Source organism: Rattus norvegicus, chromosome 1 (assembly GCF_021556685.1).
Source record: "Rattus norvegicus strain SHRSP/BbbUtx chromosome 1, alternate assembly SHRSP_T2T, whole genome shotgun sequence".
Classification (NCBI taxonomy): Eukaryota; Metazoa; Chordata; class Mammalia; order Rodentia; family Muridae; genus Rattus; species Rattus norvegicus.
The window spans coordinates 235,612,144-235,632,733 of record NC_141534.1 but is presented as its reverse complement, the minus strand read 5'-3'; the positions used below and the strand labels follow the sequence as shown (position 1 = coordinate 235,632,733).

General features: G+C 45.7%; 1 protein-coding gene and 1 non-coding gene across 4 annotated transcripts in view; one reads left to right on the top strand and one right to left on the bottom strand.

The window, feature by feature from the left end:
- Dock8 (dedicator of cytokinesis 8) overlaps positions 1–20,590 on the bottom strand; it is a 191,425-nt gene that overhangs the window by 26,560 nt on the left and 144,275 nt on the right. For 2 of the 3 annotated variants that reach the window (NM_001037793.2, XM_087583984.1), the window contains 10 exon segments: positions 1,182–1,334; positions 2,162–2,296; positions 4,337–4,433; positions 9,672–9,759; positions 10,471–10,600; positions 10,931–11,113; positions 12,862–13,001; positions 15,266–15,435; positions 17,804–17,943; positions 19,821–19,976. In NM_001037793.2, coding sequence (NP_001032882.2) covers positions 1,182–1,334; positions 2,162–2,296; positions 4,337–4,433; positions 9,672–9,759; positions 10,471–10,600; positions 10,931–11,113; positions 12,862–13,001; positions 15,266–15,435; positions 17,804–17,943; positions 19,821–19,976 — 1,392 coding nt within the window. 3 annotated transcript variants of the gene reach the window in all.
- On the top strand, positions 7,441–7,572 carry LOC120100363 (small nucleolar RNA SNORA24). The gene has a single exon (XR_015655843.1). It is a non-coding gene; the product is annotated as a small nucleolar RNA SNORA24 (small nucleolar RNA).

Here is a 20,590-nt window from a genome sequence, read left to right as displayed (position 1 = left end):
CTCACAGAGATCCACAAAGGCAACACTTTTGAGATTTTGGATTTGAAGTAAATAGTACCTTTCCATGTCTTCTTTTCTCCCAGGGCTATGGAAAATCACAGGTACTTAAGGGCCCATGCAGCATGCCCTACAGGTTTTTAAAGAGTTCTCCCTAACAAATCACGAGGGCTGGGGCCAGGGATACAGCTCAGTAGTAAAGTAAACATTTAGCATTGTGGGGTCTGCAGTTCAGTTTCCAGAATTAACACAAAATAGACAAAATAGGACAAAGCAAACCAAAACCCTAAGGAGTCTCCATTTCTTCTCTGAGCCCATTTATCTGCCTCCTGTTCCATCTATAAATTCTTTTCTAAGGTTAGAGATCTTTTACAGAATTTAAAATAAAATATCCCCACCCCCACCCCCTGTCTCTGGTTTCTGAGACAGGGTTTCTCTGTGTAGCCCTGGCTGTCCTGGAACTTACTCTGTAGGACAGGCTGGCCTCAAACTCAGAGATCTGCCTGCCTCTGCCTCCTGAGTGCTGGGATTAAAGGTGTGCACCGCCACTTTTGGACTATAAAACATTTTTAAAAAGATGTTTTACTAACATGACAGCAAGTAAAATACCAAGCATGCATCCTTAAATATGCACAAACCAAGACGCAGGTTTGCTATGAAACTGAACACACAAAATGTCTACGTATTACTTAAAAGCCAGGTCCAAGCCAGGCATGGTGGTGCACGCCTTTAAATGCAGCACTTGGGAGGCAGAGGCAGGCAGATCTCTGAGTTCAAGGCCAGCCTGGTTAATACAGTGAATCCAAGACAGCCAGAGCTACATAGTGAGACGATTTCTCACCCCCAACCCCGATTTTTTTTTCAGGTCCAGATGACAGCAATCTTTTGCCGTTCTCACCCACACACCATCCTGGTATCATCCAGAGCTATACCCTATTCCGACTTTAGTACAGGACATGCTTTTGTGAATCCTTAGCCACCCCTGTGTTTGTCCCACATGAGGGAACTCTGACTGCTGGGCAGCCCCACACCCTCCTACCCCGCCCTCTCATATTGTTCATCTGCGGACTCCTGGGGTCTTCCTCACAGGGCATAACTAAAGGCTACACCGTAGGGCTCCCCTCCACCATGCTTTGCAATGGTGTCCTCTCCTGGTTCTGGCCGCCCAGCGGGTCCGTGCTTACACTGGTGGCTCCGAAGCTGAACCGCATGAGTAGATAGAGGGTGGCGCAGGCTTGGCTCCGGGTGACATCCATGCTACTGCTGCAGTGATGGAGCACCCGCTGACACAGGTCAGCACACTGCTCCATTTCCTCCTCGAACAGCAGGTCTCCAAACTGGAAGAGACACAGGTGGCCATTAGGCACCACTGGGCACTGTCACAGGCTCTCCGGCTGGCTGCCGGGACTTGCAAATGTCTGTCTGGACGAGCGAAGAGCCTGAAGGGTTAACGCGGTGCCCCATAAACAGAATGAGGTAAGAGTGTCAGACAGGAAGGTAAGCGGTGGTGTCCGCCTGTGAGTCACACAGCTGAGGTAAGGTCTGTGCCATTAACTTCATTGTTAGCCAGGTTGAATTCACTGCTTAAGGGCGTCACAAGCCTTGAAGGGCTTACTTGTGTTTCAAGGGTTCCTTGGAAATTATTGGTGACTAAGAAAGAGAAAATTATTATAACAGAATTCCAAATTCATAAATTTACAAGATCCTATTGTAGAAGGCCCCCACCCACTAAGATTTCCCACAAAGGAGGACAATAATCGTAACGGACTACTAATGCCACAGTTGTGAGGCATCTCCCAGTATCTTACTATGTTCATTTTGTCACAGTAATTAGTGGGGATCAGGCACAGCACTGAATCTCACTGTAGAAGGTATGAATGAAAGGGGGAGAAGCTGAAGTTGCTCCCTTGACTTGCTCTCGTGTTACTGGCTTTCAGTGAGTCGTCATCTGAAATGTCTATAGTTATGCCCATACTGCAAGGATGAAGCCACAGTTTGGCTTCCCCATGGTGAGTTCCTGAGAATCAGTGTGTCTACTTTCTTGGGGGGACAAAGCTCTTCCTCCATGCCCTGCATGATGTCTGATCCACTTGCAGAGGGCTGTGACGCTAGACAAGAACCACACTCTTAATTAAGGGTAAGAAAACAAGCATCCCATGTTTACCTTGGCGATGAGGGCTCGGAGAGTTGCAAAACAGTGAGTCAGGTAGGTGGTGCTCTGATCGCAGCTCAGAGAATTCACCAGGACCCGGAGGACACCTCCCAGCAGGCTATCTTTACAGTCCAGGGAGGAGCTTGCCTGGGGGGGGGGCGAGTGGGGGGGAAGAACAGCATCACTGAGTAAGGTTGGAGGCAGGAGAGGCTGCTGCTGCTTATCTTAGAGGACTGATGCACCTTCTCAGCTGAAGGTGGTAAGGGCTCGGTGAGCCACCATCTACCATTCGTTAACCATCACGAGAGCCTAAGCCCTCTTTTCCCAATGACCCTCTTTTCGAAACTAACTGACTTGAGACTTGCGCCCAATTTAGGATATTAAACCAAGTTCTAAGGTTCATCTCCCTCCAGCCTGGGTCATGGCTTTTGGAGTGTTTTTTTCTTTGTAGGCACGATTTTCTGTCAGTGTTTCAAAAACAACTTCGAGTTCCAAGTACAAGAGCTTCTTGGTGGGAGCCATGATTTCTAGATTGGCCACAGAAAGGACTGACGAGAATAATAATAAAAAGTATTTTCTGTAGTTCAGCTTCCTTAGAAAGCTGCAAGTTGTTTTGGGGCTTGGTACCAGGCACATTGCTCTGAGAAATAACTTGTGCAAAGACACCATCAGTGTGATGCTAAATGTTTAGGGAACTGAAGTTAAGAAACTTTCAAAAGATACTTTGAAATCCTTGGATGCTCAAATCCCTCATATAAAATGGGGGTAGCATTTACACATGTAACCCACAATTCTCTTAATACAATTCACAATGTATTTTAAATTATCACTAGCTCACTTTCAGTACGGAATACAACATTGAAACATGGTGTCAACTGTTGATAGTCTGTATTTTTTTATGGAACAGTGATAGAAAAACTAAAAAGTATGCACATGTTCAATGCAAATGCATTTTTATTCCGAAGTACTTTCCACCAGAGGCTGTTGGTCAAGCCAGAGGATGAGGAACCACTGCAAGGGAGGACTGACTTGTACTTTCCTATGATAGGGAGAGCAAACTCACAGGACACATGATTGTCCTTCAGCAATCTGAGTCCAGAACAGACACCGTTTGTCAAGCTTAGCACTGTTTTTGACCCAGTGCTACCATGAAGTTAGAGTAGAAATAAAGACCCATTAAGAGAGAAAACTTCTGGCTAAGAGAATATAATCTCTGGTTTGTAGGAAGGCCTAACATTCTAGCTGTGATGGTAAATCACTTGGCTAAGGGACCACCCATAGGGTACCAGCTTCACCTTAAGCTGTGCTAAGGACATGGGTAGAGTAATTAATCCTTTAATGGGATAGTGTACTTTTTCTCCCCAGAATCCCCACCCCTAGCACAGTGGTTTACTGAGTCAATGCTATAAACTTTGAACATCTGTCTGCTTTTTAAGTTATTCAGAAAGGTATAACTTCTCCTTTTAATCATTCTCTCTTTTCTAGTCGTACTTTCCCCAACACTTTGGGGGTTTGCCAGCATTCTGGGCTCCCTTCCCTGCCATGTGACTACATATCTGTCATGTGTCTGACTGCCATGCCAGCTTAAACAGAATAGCTTTCCTTCCTTTTCTCCTTTATGCTCCTTCTCCAAGCAGTCACGTGATTTACAGCTTGTCAGCTTTGGAGGTTTTTCTTTAAGATGCTAATAAAATTGTCCTTCAGTTTCTACTTTAGTCCATCCTTAAGTTCTTTTATTAAGGAGACTAAAAACCCCGAGAGGGGACCCCGATTCTCCCCCCCCCCCATTATCAGCAACTCCTATCTTAGCCAGTGCCATTATTCAGTTGGTATTGACCTACCAGGGAAAATCTAGCTACCAATGTTCTTGCAGGCACTTGGTGAAAAGCCTCCTGTCTCCTTTATAAATCTAGCATGTGCTTGGGCCAGGTCAACTTTTCGGATCAGCTCCTCAAAACATCTCACTCGTTCCAAGGGAGTAGCAAGTCAGAAAAGCCAGGGGATGCCTGGCATCTCTGGAATCTGCAAGGTAGGCTCTGCTGCAAATTCCAAACGTTCCCGCTTTAGTTTAAAAAATGCATCCTGGAACCATGCTCATGTCTTTCTCAATTTTGAATGAAGGATCCCCTTTCTGATCCCATGAAACGCACCCATGAGCTGGCCCGATGGGGAGTGTGTCATCCTCACCTGGATGATGTTTTCCTGCATGTCCAGTATGATCAAATTAGCTTCTGTAGCCAGGTTGCCACTGATCAAGGCTTCTTGATCTAACTCTGCCTTTGTTCTAAGAAACAAAAAAAAGGACATCACCAATTAAAGCATAGCGTGGTCTGGCCAGGTGCCAGAGATGACAACCAATGCACCAGGTCTCAACGGATTCTTTACAACAGTCAACCGTGAATTCACACAAAGCCGCCACATCAATGTATCCAAGGACTACAGGTATTTCCTGAGATTCGTGTCTGATTGGGAAGATGGCAAAGTGAAGTCTCCAGGTTATTCATAGTCCTGTGGTTATTAATAATGATGACAATTATAAAAATAACAAAATGGGTATAGAAGTTAATTATTGGTTTCTGCTAACAATTAGGTGAGCCTATCAGATAGTTGCTTAAAGCCTCAGAGCCTCGCACGAGCACTATCTGGATCTGAATGGGTGGTTGCAGGATGCAGGGGAGAGCTGCAACATGCTAGAGAGACAGGAAGTGACTTGCACTTGGTGAACACTGGCAAACAGTGATAGAACTGTGGAAAGGGACAGTCTCCCGGAGAAGGAGAAAGACGGTTGCTTAGCTAAGAGTGAGAATGCCTTCCTTCTCCAGGGGAAAGTAAGACTCATATCCCGTGGGGTGGGACAATAGACATTCTGCTGGAGGTTGCTGGACTAGATGTTACCTGGTAGGAAACAGAAGTCACCGAGAAGAGAGCATTTCCCCTTTAGGTTTAATTCTAAAGAGCTGGTGCATTCTGTGTGGTAGTCCATCCATCCTCATACAGCAAGTGAAGCCAGAAAGGGAGAAGGTGCTCGCCTCTCCCACAGCTTTGCCTTCAAGGGTTCAGTTACCCATAGTTAGCGAGAGTCTGAAGTGGTTTGGTGAGAAGTGGAAAAAGAGATTCCAGAATAAGCAGTGTGTTGGCTCCACACTGCGGGCAGCTCTGAGCGGCACAATTTATCCTGTCAGATGATGGACGGTGGCTTTGCCCAGTGTGAGCATGGCCTAACGCTACCTGCATGTTATTTACTTAGCTGCTGCCTTAGTTACCAGAGTGACTGACACATTTCATAGAAAGGTAGACAAGGCTTTGGAACCATTCACAGTTTTGATTACCCACTGGAGTGTGCTGCCTGTAGATAAAATGGTATTATTGAAAGCTTTTTTTTACCATTCAAATTTAGTTTTAAGGAGAGGTAATGAAAAAGCTGACTTTCCTACTATGTTCCGTGGCTAAGATGTTACCACAGATGCCGGGGTATTATGCTATCAGTTCCAATGTCTTAGAGCGGGGTTCCCCACATAGCTGGTCTCCTTTCCCTTTTCCAGGGACTATTGTGTCTATAACACTGAGTGCTAAGAAAGGTATTTTAAACTGATTTCACCCTTAGGATAGATTCTTCAGTCCTAATTCCCCCCTCATTTACAGCAACAGGGTCAGGCATGGGCAGGTGGATCTCTATGAGTTTGAGGCCAGCCTGGTTTACATAGTGAGTTCTGGGGCTAGCCAAGACTACCTAATTGAAATCCTGTATCAAAACAACAGCAACCCCCCTAATCAACCAACCACACTTTGATCAACACTCTCTGGTAGTAATGTACTAGGGGTCATGTGTATCATTTTACATATTATGATAGCCACATACCAAAAAAAAAGATAAAATGAAATTAAGGGCATTATTTTTCCTTTTCTTTTCCTTAGAAAGGTCTCACTGTGGCTGTCCTGGAACTCCAGGCTCATCATGTAGCCCAGGCTAGTCTGAAACTCACAGGGATCTACCTGCTTCTGCCTCCTTGGTACCAGAATAAAGGGTATGTGCCAACACTCCCAGCTAATATTAATTTTTACTATATTTTATTTATCCCAATACACCAAAAGGATGGTGAATAAGTAACAAATATGAAAATCAATCCTGACATGTGCCGTCCTGCACGAGGCTTTATTTATCATATATTTCAGTGTGAACTGGCCACACTTCAGGCTTCAGAACTGCATGTGGCTAATGGTTCCACAGTGGACAGTACATAACCTGCTTTTAGAATGGTGATAAAATGCAGGTAACATAAAACTTACCACCTTAGTCATTTTAACTGTATAGCTCAGTAGCATTAGGTAATTCATATTGTCATGCAATATTGTCATCGCTCCTGGGAGGTCCGCCAGTGTGCCTCAGACTTGTCTGCAGCGTTGAATCACCTTCAAGTCTGACTAATCTCAAAGTTCTGAACAAACTGGCAGAGGGTACCTTTGGGCACTTTGTCGCTGGGTGTGGTGGGGTCCACCTTCAATCTCAGGGCTCAGGAGGCAGTGGCAGGTGGACCTTGTGAGTTCGAACACAGCCTTGTCTACGTGCAGAAGCCCTGGGGAGTGGGGAGGGGGAGCAATGCAGACACGGACTTTGGAAGTTCCCACGGGCAGTTTGAATGTGTGGTCCAGGTTAGAAAACGACTGCTCTAAAAGAAACAGTCCAACTAATTAAAATTAAAATAAACCTAAAAGAAAATGACAGAAGCTGTCATCTAGAAATTATAACATTTCCAAGTAGCTCTAACGTGAGGGGTTTTAATTGCCACCTGGCTGAGGACGGAGGGGTCATCAGTCACTCTGTTAATAAGTGGCCCAACAGGATCCGGAGCTGAGAACTGGCAGTGAAGACTGCTGACGTCAGCAAATGGGAAAGGCTTCCTAAGAGAATTCACACAGCCCGGCCAAACACGCCTTGCCACACTCCTGTCTCAATCTTGTGCAGCAGATGACCTAACCATATAAGCAGTGCTGGGCCTCCTTGTATACACCATTTGGCGTTGCGCACCGTTTTTCCCAGTCACCTCCCATACTAAATGAGAACGTCAGGCAAGAAGAGAGGAAAGGAGAAAGCAGAGCCCAGTGCCTGGCAATGTAACTTCAAATCCATATTTCCTCCCTGAAACCAGGTACAAAAACGTACTGACTGAGAATCAAAGCTCTTAAACAGCAGCTAGGGAGATCAGAGTGAGCCAGTCTTCTAAGCAAAGGGGCATTATTAAGAAGACCAACAACCGGGGTTCCCACATGACATCTGAGCGAACCATGTGATTCTCCATGTATCTTTGGGCCGACCAGCTGTGGCGGTCTCCCTTCCAAGCCACAGAAGAGCACATTCCTGCTTCCTGGAAAAGCCCTCGCCACGTAGTTGGTACCAGAGACGCCGATTAGCACAAGGAGCATCCTTCATTGAAGCCGTAGGCTACCGGATTATTTGGCATGCTTTTCAAAATAATTATTAAACTGTTACTAGGAAAACATGTGATCTTTTATAGTAATTTTGATCGCTACCACTCCCAAATAGATTGACTAGGATGTGATAGTCTACAGTAATGGGGAAGACATTACCACTTCTTTACTAAAACACTGTTATTCAAGTCTTCTCATCCCTCTCCTTGGTGAGCACTTCGTACACAATGGAGCTGTACAATTTATGCTTTGGTGTATATGAGGGGTCTTGAATCATTCAGTGTTTTGCTCAGTGAATCTGGGATTCATAAGGCCACCTACAGCTTAGAGGCAAAGACATACATTATCCATCCTCACACATTTCACTTTATCGCTCATACGTCTAAATTATTATATACGGTTCTCCCTCCCTCCCTCCTTTGATGCACCATACACGTACACCCATGTGCTGGCTGGCTTCTGTCAGCTTGACATGCCATGGAGTTATCTGGGAAGAGGGAATCTCAGAACTGAGGAACTGCCTCTGTCACCTTGCCTAAGGCAAGTCGAGTCCTGTTTCTGATTAATGACTGCTGTGGGGGGCCCAGCCTAGTGTGGGGGTTGCCACTCCTGGGCAGGCGGTTCTGAGCTATAAGAAAACAGGCTAGCAGGTCACGGAGAGCAGGGCAATAAGCAGTGTTTCTTCACGCCTGCTGCCTTAGTTTCTGCCTCCAGGTTCCTGCCCCTGGTTCATTCTGTAATGAACTGTAAGTCACGATGAAATAAAGCCTGGCATCCTTAAGTTGCTTTTGGTCATAATGTTTTTATCAGAGCAGTTGAAAGCAAACTAAGATCACACACACACACGCGCGCGCGCGCGCACACACACACACACACACACACACACACAAACACACGGTATATGTTAGAATCCAAGCAAGATTATTTTTCACTCTTTTTTTTACAATTTTTTTTTCTGATTGTAATAGATAAATGCAAATCCAATGTAGGAAACACGAGAAGTGTGAAAAAGAAAGTATCATGGATATCTCTTGAGAGGCTCTGCCAGAGCCTTACGGATACAGATGAGCATGGTTGCAGCTAACTATTGGACTGAGCCTGTGGACCCCAATGGAGGAGCTAGCGAAAGGACTCAAGGAGCTGAAGGGGTTTGCAACCCCACAGGAAGAACAACAATATCAACCAACCAGACTCCACAGAGCTCCTAGGGACTAAACCACCAAGTAAAGAGTACACATGAAGGGACCCATGGCTCCAGCTGCATATGTAGCAGAGGATGGCATTGTCTGGCATCAATGGGAGGAGAAGCCCTTGGTCCTGTGAAAGCTTAATTCCCCAGTGTAGGGGAATACAAGGGTACTGAGGTGGCAGTGGGTGGGTGGGAGGGGGAGCATCCTCATAGAAGCTGGGGTAGGAGGAATGGGAGAGGGGGAAACCAAGAAAGGGGATAATATTTGAAATGTAAAAACCTAAAATATGCAATTAAAATAAAAGAAAATATCAGCCACTTACATTTTTATAACCAAAGACCATTATTAATGTTTTGGTAAATTTCTTTGTGGCTTTTTACAAATACGGCTACTGTGTGTAATTAGAGATGAAAGAGTATACTCTAAGCCAAGCATTTGTCCTGTTCCCTTAATGATTCCATAACATTGTAACAACCTAGTGCTTTGCTATGTACTCCAAATCCAACAAAATAATATTCCAAAATCAAGTATCTTGATTTTTTTGAACAATAAAATGCAGGGCCACTGTAAATATCTCTGAACATCCACCTTTGCACTCATTCCCAGATGCAGAGTCGCAAGGCTGGACACCAGGTCCTGCTTTCTCTATTTCTCTGCTCCTCACCAATTGCTTTCATCAACTGGAGCAGTGGAAACGAGGCTCCTTTAAACGATGGATACATTGTTAAGAGCTAAAGCCACAGCTTCTTATATCTCTGGGCATCCTGGGTAGCTGGAGCTGTTTTTACACAGACACTATGTTTCCTTTTCTTAGCTGTCTGTGGAAGGATGCAGTTGTCTCGTAACACAAGCAGCCTGAGAACAAGAGTTAGGACTGTTGGGGAAGGCAGTGCAGAGCGACTCACTTGTCCAGCTTCTCGTTAGCTTGCCGCCACTGTGTCTGCTCCTTCCTCCACCTCAGATTCTCATTTAGGCCTGGAAACCGGTCAGTGCCTGGGAGTTAAGAGACACATGGCAGGAATTCGATTAGCATGAAACCCTCTAAGATAACCAAAAGTCCAGTCCTCAGTTTAGCTGAAAAGCATCAGCACAGTCTCCTGTCCATCAGAGACTGCTGCTCTGAGGGGACAGAGCCTATGTCTGTGGTGGCTTGCCCTGGATGAACTGGAGGCTGCTCTGGAAGACAGTCTGTCTTCCACAGTTCTCCTGGGCAGGGGCTCCCATGAGGTTCCCTGACTTGCTGGATGGAAGGACAGGGAGTCAGGTGAAAGTGCTGAGTACCCCCCAGAGTCCACGCCCACCTGTCACCGTTTTATTGGGAATATTAATCATATTAAAGTGATGAGTGCAGGGGTTTGGGTCAGGGGGGCCCTAGGATGATGGTACTCTGGCACTCTTCTTGGGAGACTGCTTTATGCAGTAGCATTTTGAATGACTCAGGGATATGATTCGTGTTGCCGCAGAGCCTCATGTCCCCTAGAGGGGCTTTGAAACAAGGGAGATAGCTCTTTTTCCCAAATCCACAAATCACTTTCTTACTTGCTGTTAAACCTCAGTTAAAACACAGCATTTGGGGACACTTTCAGGGTGACTCTTTCCCTCAGAGTTGGTGAGGGACAAGCGCAGGGTCCCAGAACCTGCTGTCAGTGAGAGTGGCGTCCAAGGGTGAAGAGCTGTGTGGCAGTGGGTGGACTATCCGCGCACCTGGAATCCGACGTCGCATCATCTCCCCCCGGGCTCCTTCCCCACGGAGCAGGGCTTCTTCCAACTTGGCCTTGACATCTCTTGACTTCTGCAGGACCTGGTTACTGACTTTGTCAGAACTCTGCTTTCCCTGGAAGGACAGAGGTAGAAACACACTTGGTTTAGTGGGATCTCTGTTGAGGGAGAGATATGTCAAAGGAGAACACATCGGGGGTCATGGTGGGGAGTTCAGCCACATACTCCGTAGATGCTTTTCTGGGGCTCCTATGGGTAAAGCTTTATTGGCAGGAATGGGCCCACTGCAATAGGCAGACATTCTTTCCATGCGAGACGGTCACATCTACAGATGCGAACCGGCTGCGGGTTATAATACAGTGTATGAAGGATAAAGGATGATGCCGCTGTCTAGAGGGAGGAGTAAGAAGACAGGATTGAGACAGCTAAGACACCCTGCACTTGCCTTGTATTCAAAGCAGGAGACACAGATGAACAGCAGGTCTAGAATCCTGTTGAGCTGCATGGAAGGCAGGTCGGCGATCCACTTCCTGATGAGGCTCTGATCCGCGTTTTTCATGATCCACAGAAAGCAGACCATGAGGTGGCGGGTGGTGTCCGCGTTCAGCATGTTGTACTGCTTATAGGGCTGGAAGGAGGCGAAGGGGGGTGGGGAGAAGTCAGGCAACAGGAAAACTTACAAGTGTAAGAGATGAGAACCTCTGGGCCTACTTATAGCACATGGCTGAGATCTGCCTTCAGTAGCCCAAGGCTAGAGAATGTGAGCTTGGTGCGGGGCTGCTCAGTAGAGACGCACTTGGCAGAGTTTGGGTTAAGCTACGAACCACTGAACCGAGCACTGTCTGGTGGTCTGCCCTGGACCTTGATGGTGCTCTTTAGTATCAGTGATACAAAGGGGCTTTCTTGCTGCTAAGATCTCCAAGGACTTCTCCTTCAAGATGGCCGGCGGAGGATTGCACTTACAGAAGAGAGCTAGCCTGACCAGGCACCACGAATAACCCAACAATGCACAGTTCAGTCTCACATCAAGATCACGAACTGGTTGGCACATGGGTCTAGCCTATATGTTTGCAAAGCCATCTGCAATGGGACCTACCTTAAGATTCACTTGAGTCTGGGTGGGTCCTCAGGCCATGCACTGTAACAGCCATGGTGAACCTTCACTAGAGAGTGCTCCTAAGCACACTTGCTATAACTCATAACACTGAGACAGACAGCTGTGTGCAGCCGACCCCTTGTTTCATGTGGTGCACCCAGCACCCGGTGGACTGTGGCCGTGACATCGCAATGAGGAATTTGTCAGCTGTGTGAGGAAAATCTTAGTCTTGGATGGAAGTGATGGATGACAAACTTGCTCTCACTCCAGTTATTCTGGGTATGACGCTATGAAGAGTGAGTCTTCTGCTAGAACGTCACAGGGAACACGCTCTACTCAGTGAACTCTGGCTTCTGTACTCCTTACAGGCAATTAATAGAAAAGGCCCATACTGCCCTGAGCAGTGTGATCCACCTTGGTAAGGTGGATTATTCAAGGTAGAGTGTGATCTAAGGCACTGTTAAGATTAGTGTGGCCACACGTCTCATGTGTCCCATTTCCCTGCTTCCCAACCCTCCCGGGGGGAGGATAAAAGGGGAAGAGGCTGCTACGTGCTAGACAGATGACAGAAAAAGTCAGCTAGTAAAGACTAATGGGTCAAGACCCCGCCTTCTCAGAAGTAAACCAAGCAAGTTTGCTGCAGATTCAGAAATATTGAAATGCACAAGAAAATTGACTGCCTCGTAGATGCAACCCTGGGCCGTCTTAGGAGTGTGAGATAAAGCTCCTCGAGTCAATCAAGAACGAACCAATAACAACGCCGAGCTAGAAGACGAACTATTGCTTTGACAAGAGACAACATCGGCAAACAGGCGATTCCCACCTCGGAGTGCAGCAGTGGGTACCTTCCACTAAGACCCCCTCTGTCAGAGGACAAATCTCCTTAGACACCCTGTGGACCTAGGAAGGCTAACTTTTGTTTTGGAAGCTTCTGGCCCCTTCATCATTTATGGGAGGCAAACAGCAATACTAATAAACACACAGAGAAAGCCCAGCCTACATTCAGTACAAGGATGGATGCCTTGGTTTGATCTTCTCTACAATGGTTTCCGTCTTTGATAGTTTTCTAAGCTTGGCACACCGGGACTGGCTAACCCTGTCACGGGCCTCTCTTGCTGTTCCGGTAGCTATCTGATCAGAGTGCTTCTCAGCCATCAGCTTCACGGATTCCTGTATCACGGTGTTGAGGCAGAAGCAGGTCTGTTCCAAGCTGGGTTCTATCAGAAGTCGGGAGGAGGTGACACCAACAAGAAATACACTCAAGAAGCGTACAGACATACCAAGGAAGACAGCATTGCTCCGCTGGTCTTCAAATTAAAATGATTCCCTGCTATGGCCAGGGCCACATTCTGGTTGATTCCATTGGCCACATCTTGTTCTTCATATGAGCCACTGGCACGGCTCCTTCCACTGCGAGCATCTGCAATTAAACATCGCCATGGGTGTCGTCAAGCCAATGACCACATTTCCCTGTCTTCAACCCCACAAGTGACAGACCCATCTTACTCACTAAAGTCAGTATGCAATCCAAAACTGGATGTATATGTATATGTATATGTATATGTATATGTATATGTATATGTATATGTATATGTATATGTATATATGTATACACACACACGTATATATGTATATGTATTATTCCTATATAGAAAAAGCAGACAGGCTTAAAACAAACAAAATGTTGAATGTAAGCTTGGGCTATGAATTAATTTTTCAGATGGTAAAAAATAAAAGCTTTTAAAGTTTTGTAATACTTTTTCTGGGTTATGATACTCTATCTTAAATAATGGCTCAATGGACTGTAACTACAGAGTAAGTACCCTGTAGAAATAATATGTCATTATAACAAATCCTGTACGAAGTTATTACGTTTCAAAAGTCTAAACAAATGCTAATTTATTATTATTATAATTGACAAATCTGTTCTTACTGAAAAGCCAAACTCGTCAAAGGTCGCTTATGGTAACGGATGGGGCTGAAGTCTGAATTTTAGATGTATCTTTAACATTTTTAATTTAAAAAAATTGGTGTTTTGTTATATGTAAGTCTGTATGCCACTTTCATGCTTGAGCCCTAAGAGGCTAGAATGGGGCATTAGATCCCTTGGAACCAGAGTTACAGGCAGCTATGAGCTGCCACGTGGATGCTGGGAATTGATCCTGGGTCCTCTGGAAGAGCAGCCAGTTCTTTTAAACATGGAACTGTCTCTCCAATCTCTCCAGCCCCATGAGATGTATCTTTAAAAAGAAAAACAAATTGCTTTTTAAAAAATCTTTATGTGTTGGCATTAGTGCCTGCATATATCTGCATGCATGTATATGCTCGGGCATTTGGGGAGGGCAGGAGAGGGCTCAAGTCCTCTGGCCCTGGAGTTACAGGCAGTTGCAGGCCACATTGAAGGTGCAGGGAACAGAACCCGGGTCCTCTGCAAGAGAAGCAGGAGCTATTAACTGCTGAGCTTTCTCCTTGCTGATTTACAGCAGGAATTTTTGTTGTTGTTTTTAATAAAGAAGAGAAATAACTACTTCTACAAGAATGCTTGCTTTCCACTCTACGGTGTGCATGAATGAAAGGTTCTAGGCGATTGGTCTCTCTTGTGTGTATGTTTGTATATGAAGGGTGTGAGACTATACATGTGCAGGAGAGGACTTTGGGTTTTATTCCTCAGGCACAAAACCTTTGTTCCTTTGCTTTCCCTGGCTGACTGACTAGATTGTTCCCAAGGATCTTCCTGTCACATCCTTCCAGTGCTGGGATCACAAGTGTATATCACATGTCAGAGATTTTTATGTGAGTTCTGGAAATTGAATGCAGATACCCGTGGATGGGAAGGTCTTTACTAAGCTATCTCCCTAAACCCAGTCTTATTGTTTAATGAACTAAATAATTGTTATTGTCATGACTTTACAAACGATTTAGTCAAGCATGCCACTGCACTTGGAGGAAGTGGCATAGTTCTCTAAGGCTCACGGGTTCATGGCTCAGATGGTTCTCTAACTCACTGGCGACTGCCTGGTAAGGATGGCTGGGCTCAGGCAGGCACTCTCTAGACTCTAGCTCATTCATCAGCAAAACCCAGCATGGTAACCTCTGCAATCTCACAGAGCAAGGACTGCTCGGAAGTAACTGGGATGCTGGACTCTCACCCATATTCTCTGCTCCACACTATAATAGGAACAGAAAGCCAAGCAGTGGGATTTTTTTTTTTAAATTTGTGCTTTTTTTCTTGTAGTCAAACAATGGACCTCTTGTTGACAAAATCAAACCATTCTCTGCTGTGGCATAATTTCCTAATACTGAAAGGCACCTTGGATTGTGTGTCGGTTGGTTGGTATAGAGCAAAAAGTTGCTTGATTTCAGGTACTTCCTTGTAAGCCTCACTAAAGAGAAGGAGCATGTTTATTTGAAGGTAACAGAGTAGTGATCCTAAATGAGAATGGTTAGTTCTGTTATAGCTCATCGTTTTGGTTCAGTTAGTGACAATCATAAACTAGCAGATCAATGAAATGATGAACAAAAAGGACCCCATATAATTATGTGTCTTAAAAAACCTGTCTGGGTCAGAAAACGCTTTGGTGGTCACTGCTGTGAGGCACCTCCCAGCTGATGAGAGCCCCTGTTTCCTGTGCGAGAGGCATCTGGCAAGGCCTCCCTAATCTAAGACAGGAAACAGATCCTTACCTGTAAAGTCATAGAGCTGTGGCAGTGCATCCAGAATGATGCCGACCAACGGCAGGTAAAGGGCAGCGATTTTGACTTTCACTTCTGGTTTGAGACACCGTGGATCCAGGTCGTGAGAACTCAGAAGGCTGTGGATGGCACTCACGGCTTTTCTCTGTACTCTGCTAATTCTGTTGACATAACACAGAGAAACCGGGCTATGGTGAGGGAAGCCCTGTGCTCTTAAACCAGAGTACAAAGGGATCGGGGACAATTCAGTGACAATGTGAAAAGCAGGCAATACAGAGTAGACAATCTGTTACAACCATGGTCTAGTCTTCAGCTTGCTGTTCTCAAGTTCATTATCATATTGTATACATACTTCATTCCTCTTGGATACTGAGTAACGATTCATTGTGCACAGAAAATACTTTCATTTATCCATCCATCAATTGATGAACGTTTGAGTTGTTTCTATTTTAGAACTATCACAGATGAAGAATGCTTCTGGTTTTTCCTGTGGAGTAAGTATGTATCTCTTGGGCATACACCTCAGTCAAACTACTGGAAGTAGAACTCCAGTTTTATCTCTAAAGAACCATGTTGCCCTCCTACCAGCTGTGTCTGAGTCTTTTCTTTTTTCTTTTGTCACCATATTCTTTTTCTTCTTTTAAAATTGCTGGAGTTGGGGGTGGGTGTTGAACCCAGGTCTTAACACATGCTAGAGAAGTGGTCTGCCACTTAGCCACAGCTCTACCTGTCTGTATTTTTGATCATAACTGTCCTAGTAGGCAGGATGTGATATTTAATCACTTTTAATGAAGCATTGCCTGACCATTAGCGATTCAGAACATCTTTTTGTGTGCTTATAACCACATTTTCTTTGGGAAAATGCTCTTCAAAAAAAAAATTAGGAGCTGGGCATGGTGGCGCATGGCTTTGATTCCAGTACTCAGGGGGCAGAGGCAGGGGGATCTCTGTAAGTTTGAGGCCAGTCTAGTTTCCATGGTGAAGCCCCAAAACAGCTAAGCTATGCAGGATATCCCAGCAACGACTTTACAAGGATCAAAACCAGATGCCAGGGGTTCTGTTCCAACTGGAACAAAAATAGAAAACTAAAAACTACCGCTAATGTGAATACAGATGGTACTTTCAGAAATTATTAAAGGTCTATTATTTATTAAAAACAATCAAGAAGATGAAGATGGGGGTGTTCATATCAAAAGGCAAATTCTTCTGTGTTCAAATTTCCTTCTTTCGGGACCTTGTCAGCACATATCCCAGGGCGCTTTGTGTTGCTGAGAAAATATGTTAGTTATAGGACAAGAAATTCTGAGAAAATTGGACTTTAGTTAGAGCGGAGAGAAGATGACAGAATATAAGCCATGAGCCAACAAGTAAGGCTGGGTACTGCTATGTGTTCAGATGCCCAGGTACGGACAGTGGAAGATTCACAAGACCCAGGCCTCCGGCCTCTGTCTTTGTTTGGGAAGGCTAGTCCATAGAAAGTGTAACCTAGACATAGGACAGCTGCCTTCTTAACTGTCGCTTCCTTTGCCAGCCTTGGACAGCGGCATTCTGGTATTTCCCCTCTGTGTGCTCACTTTGTCAGAGGTGACCTTGTTAGGGCTGATGGTAGAGCTTAGTGAAGGAGCCCATGCTCAGCATGTACAAAGCCCTGGGTTCCACCTCAGCAGCTTCCCCTGCAAAATGGGTTTGCCCTGGGGAATTCACTGAGCAAAACATTCTCTGCAAATTCTGCTCAAACGAGGGACTGTTAGAAGTCATTTTGATAGCTGGAGAGATGGCTCAGCAGTTAAGAGCACTGACTGCTCTTCCAGAGGTCCTGAGTTCAAATCCCAGCAACTACATGGTGGCTCACAATCATCTGTAACGGAATCCAATGTACTCTTCTGGTGTTTGTCTGAAGACATCTGCAATTTACTCATATAAATATAAATAAATCTTTAAAAAAATAAAAGAAGTCATTTTGAGGCAGGTATGGTGGTGGTACACACCTTTAATCCCAGTGCTTGGGAGGCACAAGCAGGTGGATCTCTGAGTTTGAGGTAAGCCTGGTCTACAAAGTGAGTTCTAGGACAGTCAGGACTACACAGAGAAACTCTTGTCATGAAAATCAGAAACAAACAAACAATAGAAATTTGGGGCTGGGGACGTGCCTCAGCGGTAGAGTGCTTGCCTGCTATGTGGGAGGCTCTGGGTTCAATTCCCAGTGCTGTAAAAACAAGTTCCTTTCACGGCTCCTCTAATCCCCTTTCCCCTCTATACTTCATGGGCACCATTTTCTCAAGACAGGAGCCCTTCTTAAAACTGGCAAGTGGTAAAGTTCTGGGGTCTTGCTGTATACATAAGAAGTTGAACTGGGGGCTGGGGATTTAGCTCAGTGGTAGAGCGCTTACCTAGGAAGCGCAAGGCCCTGGGTTCGGTCCCCAGCTCCGAAAAAAAAGAACCAAAAAAAAAAAAAAAAAAAAAAAAAAGAAGTTGAACTGGAAACGCTATTAACCTTTTTCCCTTCAGGTTCCGTTTTAGGCCACTTACCCGTCCCCTTCAGCATCCAGGGCAACGGCCAGTTCTGTGAAGAGGAGCCCTGTGAGGAAGTGCTGCTGGCGGTACTCTGGGGTCAGATCGAACATGCTGGCAATCTTTTGGTCCTGGAAACTGGAGCAGGAGCTTGAGTTCTGCAGAAACACAGATGACAGCTTTATGAGGGTTAAGGGCTGCAATTAAAACAGTGCTGGCGCATTTATGGAGTTCTGGCCAGACAGTGCATGCACTGACTGACCAACATGAACATGAAAATGGGGTACTCGGGTTCGGCTGAGAAGCTAACTAGGGGTCAGGCTCAGTGGGAGAACATGTACCTAACATCACCAGGTTACCAGAACAGCAAAATGAAAACAGAACTAATGACAACTAGTTAATCCCCTCCTTGCCTGTCTGATATCAAAAGTTGCAGATGAACATCCCAGGAAGTAAGTACACAGAGAAATAAGGACTGTGCCCAGCCCCGAGCCGTGGTCTGTTTTCCCAGCACCCCTTCTGAAGGTCGTCTAAGCAAGTGTCTGGATGCTGCTAGCCTGGCGCCAGAAGTGGTGTTTGCTATGAAAATGCCAGAGTTGGCAGTCCTAGGCCACTCCTGCCCCGTGTTCTTACTTCAGGAGCATGTCACCCTTCACCAGGAACAGCAGAAGTAAATGTCCCTGCAAGTCCTGGAGCTTTGCTGAGAAGGGGCCCTGGATCTGTCAACTCCTTGGGGCAGCCAGAAGAGGAGCATGGGAGGAGGACCCAGGGCAAGGTCAGCATGGGGAAGTTATAGGCTTCAGCCCACAGAGCAGACTACAGCAGACAGATAATAAATACATTCGGAATCACATTATAATGGTCATGGGGCTAGCCTCGGGTATATCATCTGGCACAAATAGCTAAGCTGACTTCTTGTTGTTTTGTTCTTCCTGTTCTTCTTCTTGTCTTGGTCTTGGTCTTGGTCTTGGTCTTGGTCTTGGTCGTCGTCGTCTTCTTCTTCTTCTTCTTCTTCTTCTTCTTCTTCTTCTTCTTCTTCTTCTTCTTCTTCTTCTTCTTCTTCCTCTTCCTCTTCCTCTTCCTCTTCCTCTTCCTCTTCTTCTTCTTCCTATTATTATTATTATTTTTTAAACTGAGGCTTCACTATAATGCTCAGGCTGATCTAGAACTAACTCTTGGGCCCAAGCAATCCCCCTTCCCCTTTCCCCTCCCCTGCCCCGTCCTCTTAGTCTTAGAACTAAGGTGCTTCCCCCTGCACTTCACGTTAACCCCAGCATTAGACACGCCTTTCCCTTTGCACCAAGGGTACGCAGCAGACTAGAGTCTAACACCATCCTGAGAGATTGGGGCTGTAAAATAGCATTTCCTTGAGGGTTTTCTTTCTTTCTTTTTCTTTTTTTTTTTTTCCAGAGCTGGGGACCGAACCCAGGGCCTTGCGCTTGCTAGGCAAGCACTCTACCACTGAGCTAAATCCCCAACCCCTCCTTGAGGGTTTTCTAGAGGACGATAATTCCTTGAGAAACCTCTGGTGCGGAGGCAGTAAGGACATTCCCACGGTCAGGTTAGACCGTGTCGGGAATCTACTTCTCATGCCCTCCCCCTCCTGGACTTTCTTTGTAAGATGTCTGACAAAGAAACCAGGCTAGCACAGTGGTTCCAAAACTTGCTTGACTTTGGAACCCTGCATGTGCAAATATACTAAGCCTGTATTTACACACTATATTTGTGCAACAATTGGTTAATGTCGAAGAAGGAGGACTTGAGACCCGAGTTTCTCTGGTTTTGGAGGCTTACAGCTTTCTTCCTACACGGTTAGCCTCATCAGGGACCCTTGGGCCAAATTACTCGATTTGTAAATGGTCACCTCAGATGCTATGGCTTCAGGGAACCCTAAAGCCCACATCTGGATCAAGCGATCTGGTTTGAATAGCGTGATTTTCCTCTAATTAGTAAGAGCAACCTTTATAGGAGATGCGTGATTGAACGAAGCTAATTAATGAAGTAGCTTGCGCCTTTCCTGTAGTTGGCAGACTACCTGGGAGGATATGGAGGGACAGGGAGAGGCTGGTGCGGTGTCAGGATTCATGAAGAGCAGGTTCAAGTTGAGGTAGTGCTCGTGGCTGCAGAGGATTCTCAGGAACTCCAGCCGCATGGAAATGAGGGTTGGAAGGGTGTTAAGCTTGGCTGATAGCTGAAAGGAAAGAGACATGTTTACAGGAATGTTTAGTGTAAGGTAACTAGAACCGACTTTAACAGGCACTAACACATTCTTCCTCTGCACAGCTAGACACCAACTGGAGTAAAGGTTAACTTGAGAGAGCAACAAATGCCATCCTGGAGCTCCAGCCAACTGTTATTCGATACTATTCTTAACAGCAGGCCCCGGCCCCAAATGGGAGCCCTTGCCCCGACCTTAGGGCATCTACTCAACGCCACAGCAAACCTGAAAGTAAGCTTGAGGTATGGCTCCGGCAGCTGGACACATTCTCTGAAAATTCAACTGTGCCTAACTGCCACCAAGAAGTGACAAGCGACAGTGGAAGACAGCATTGCGCATGGTAGGAGGCTGTGTGCTGTGGGTGGCCTTACTTTTATTTTGGAAGAAAAGAGGCCCCACCCCACACAGTTGCCCATCCCTGCTGCTCTGGGAAACTTGGGGGTTGATTTGGCTTGGAAAGGGGTGTTATATAAACAAGCCAGGGACCATCTCCCTGTGTTGGCTCTAAACCGCATGCTTCCTCACTACCGACTTATCTGCCATACCAACATACACCAAAGTTGACATCGGTTATTTGAATACAACCC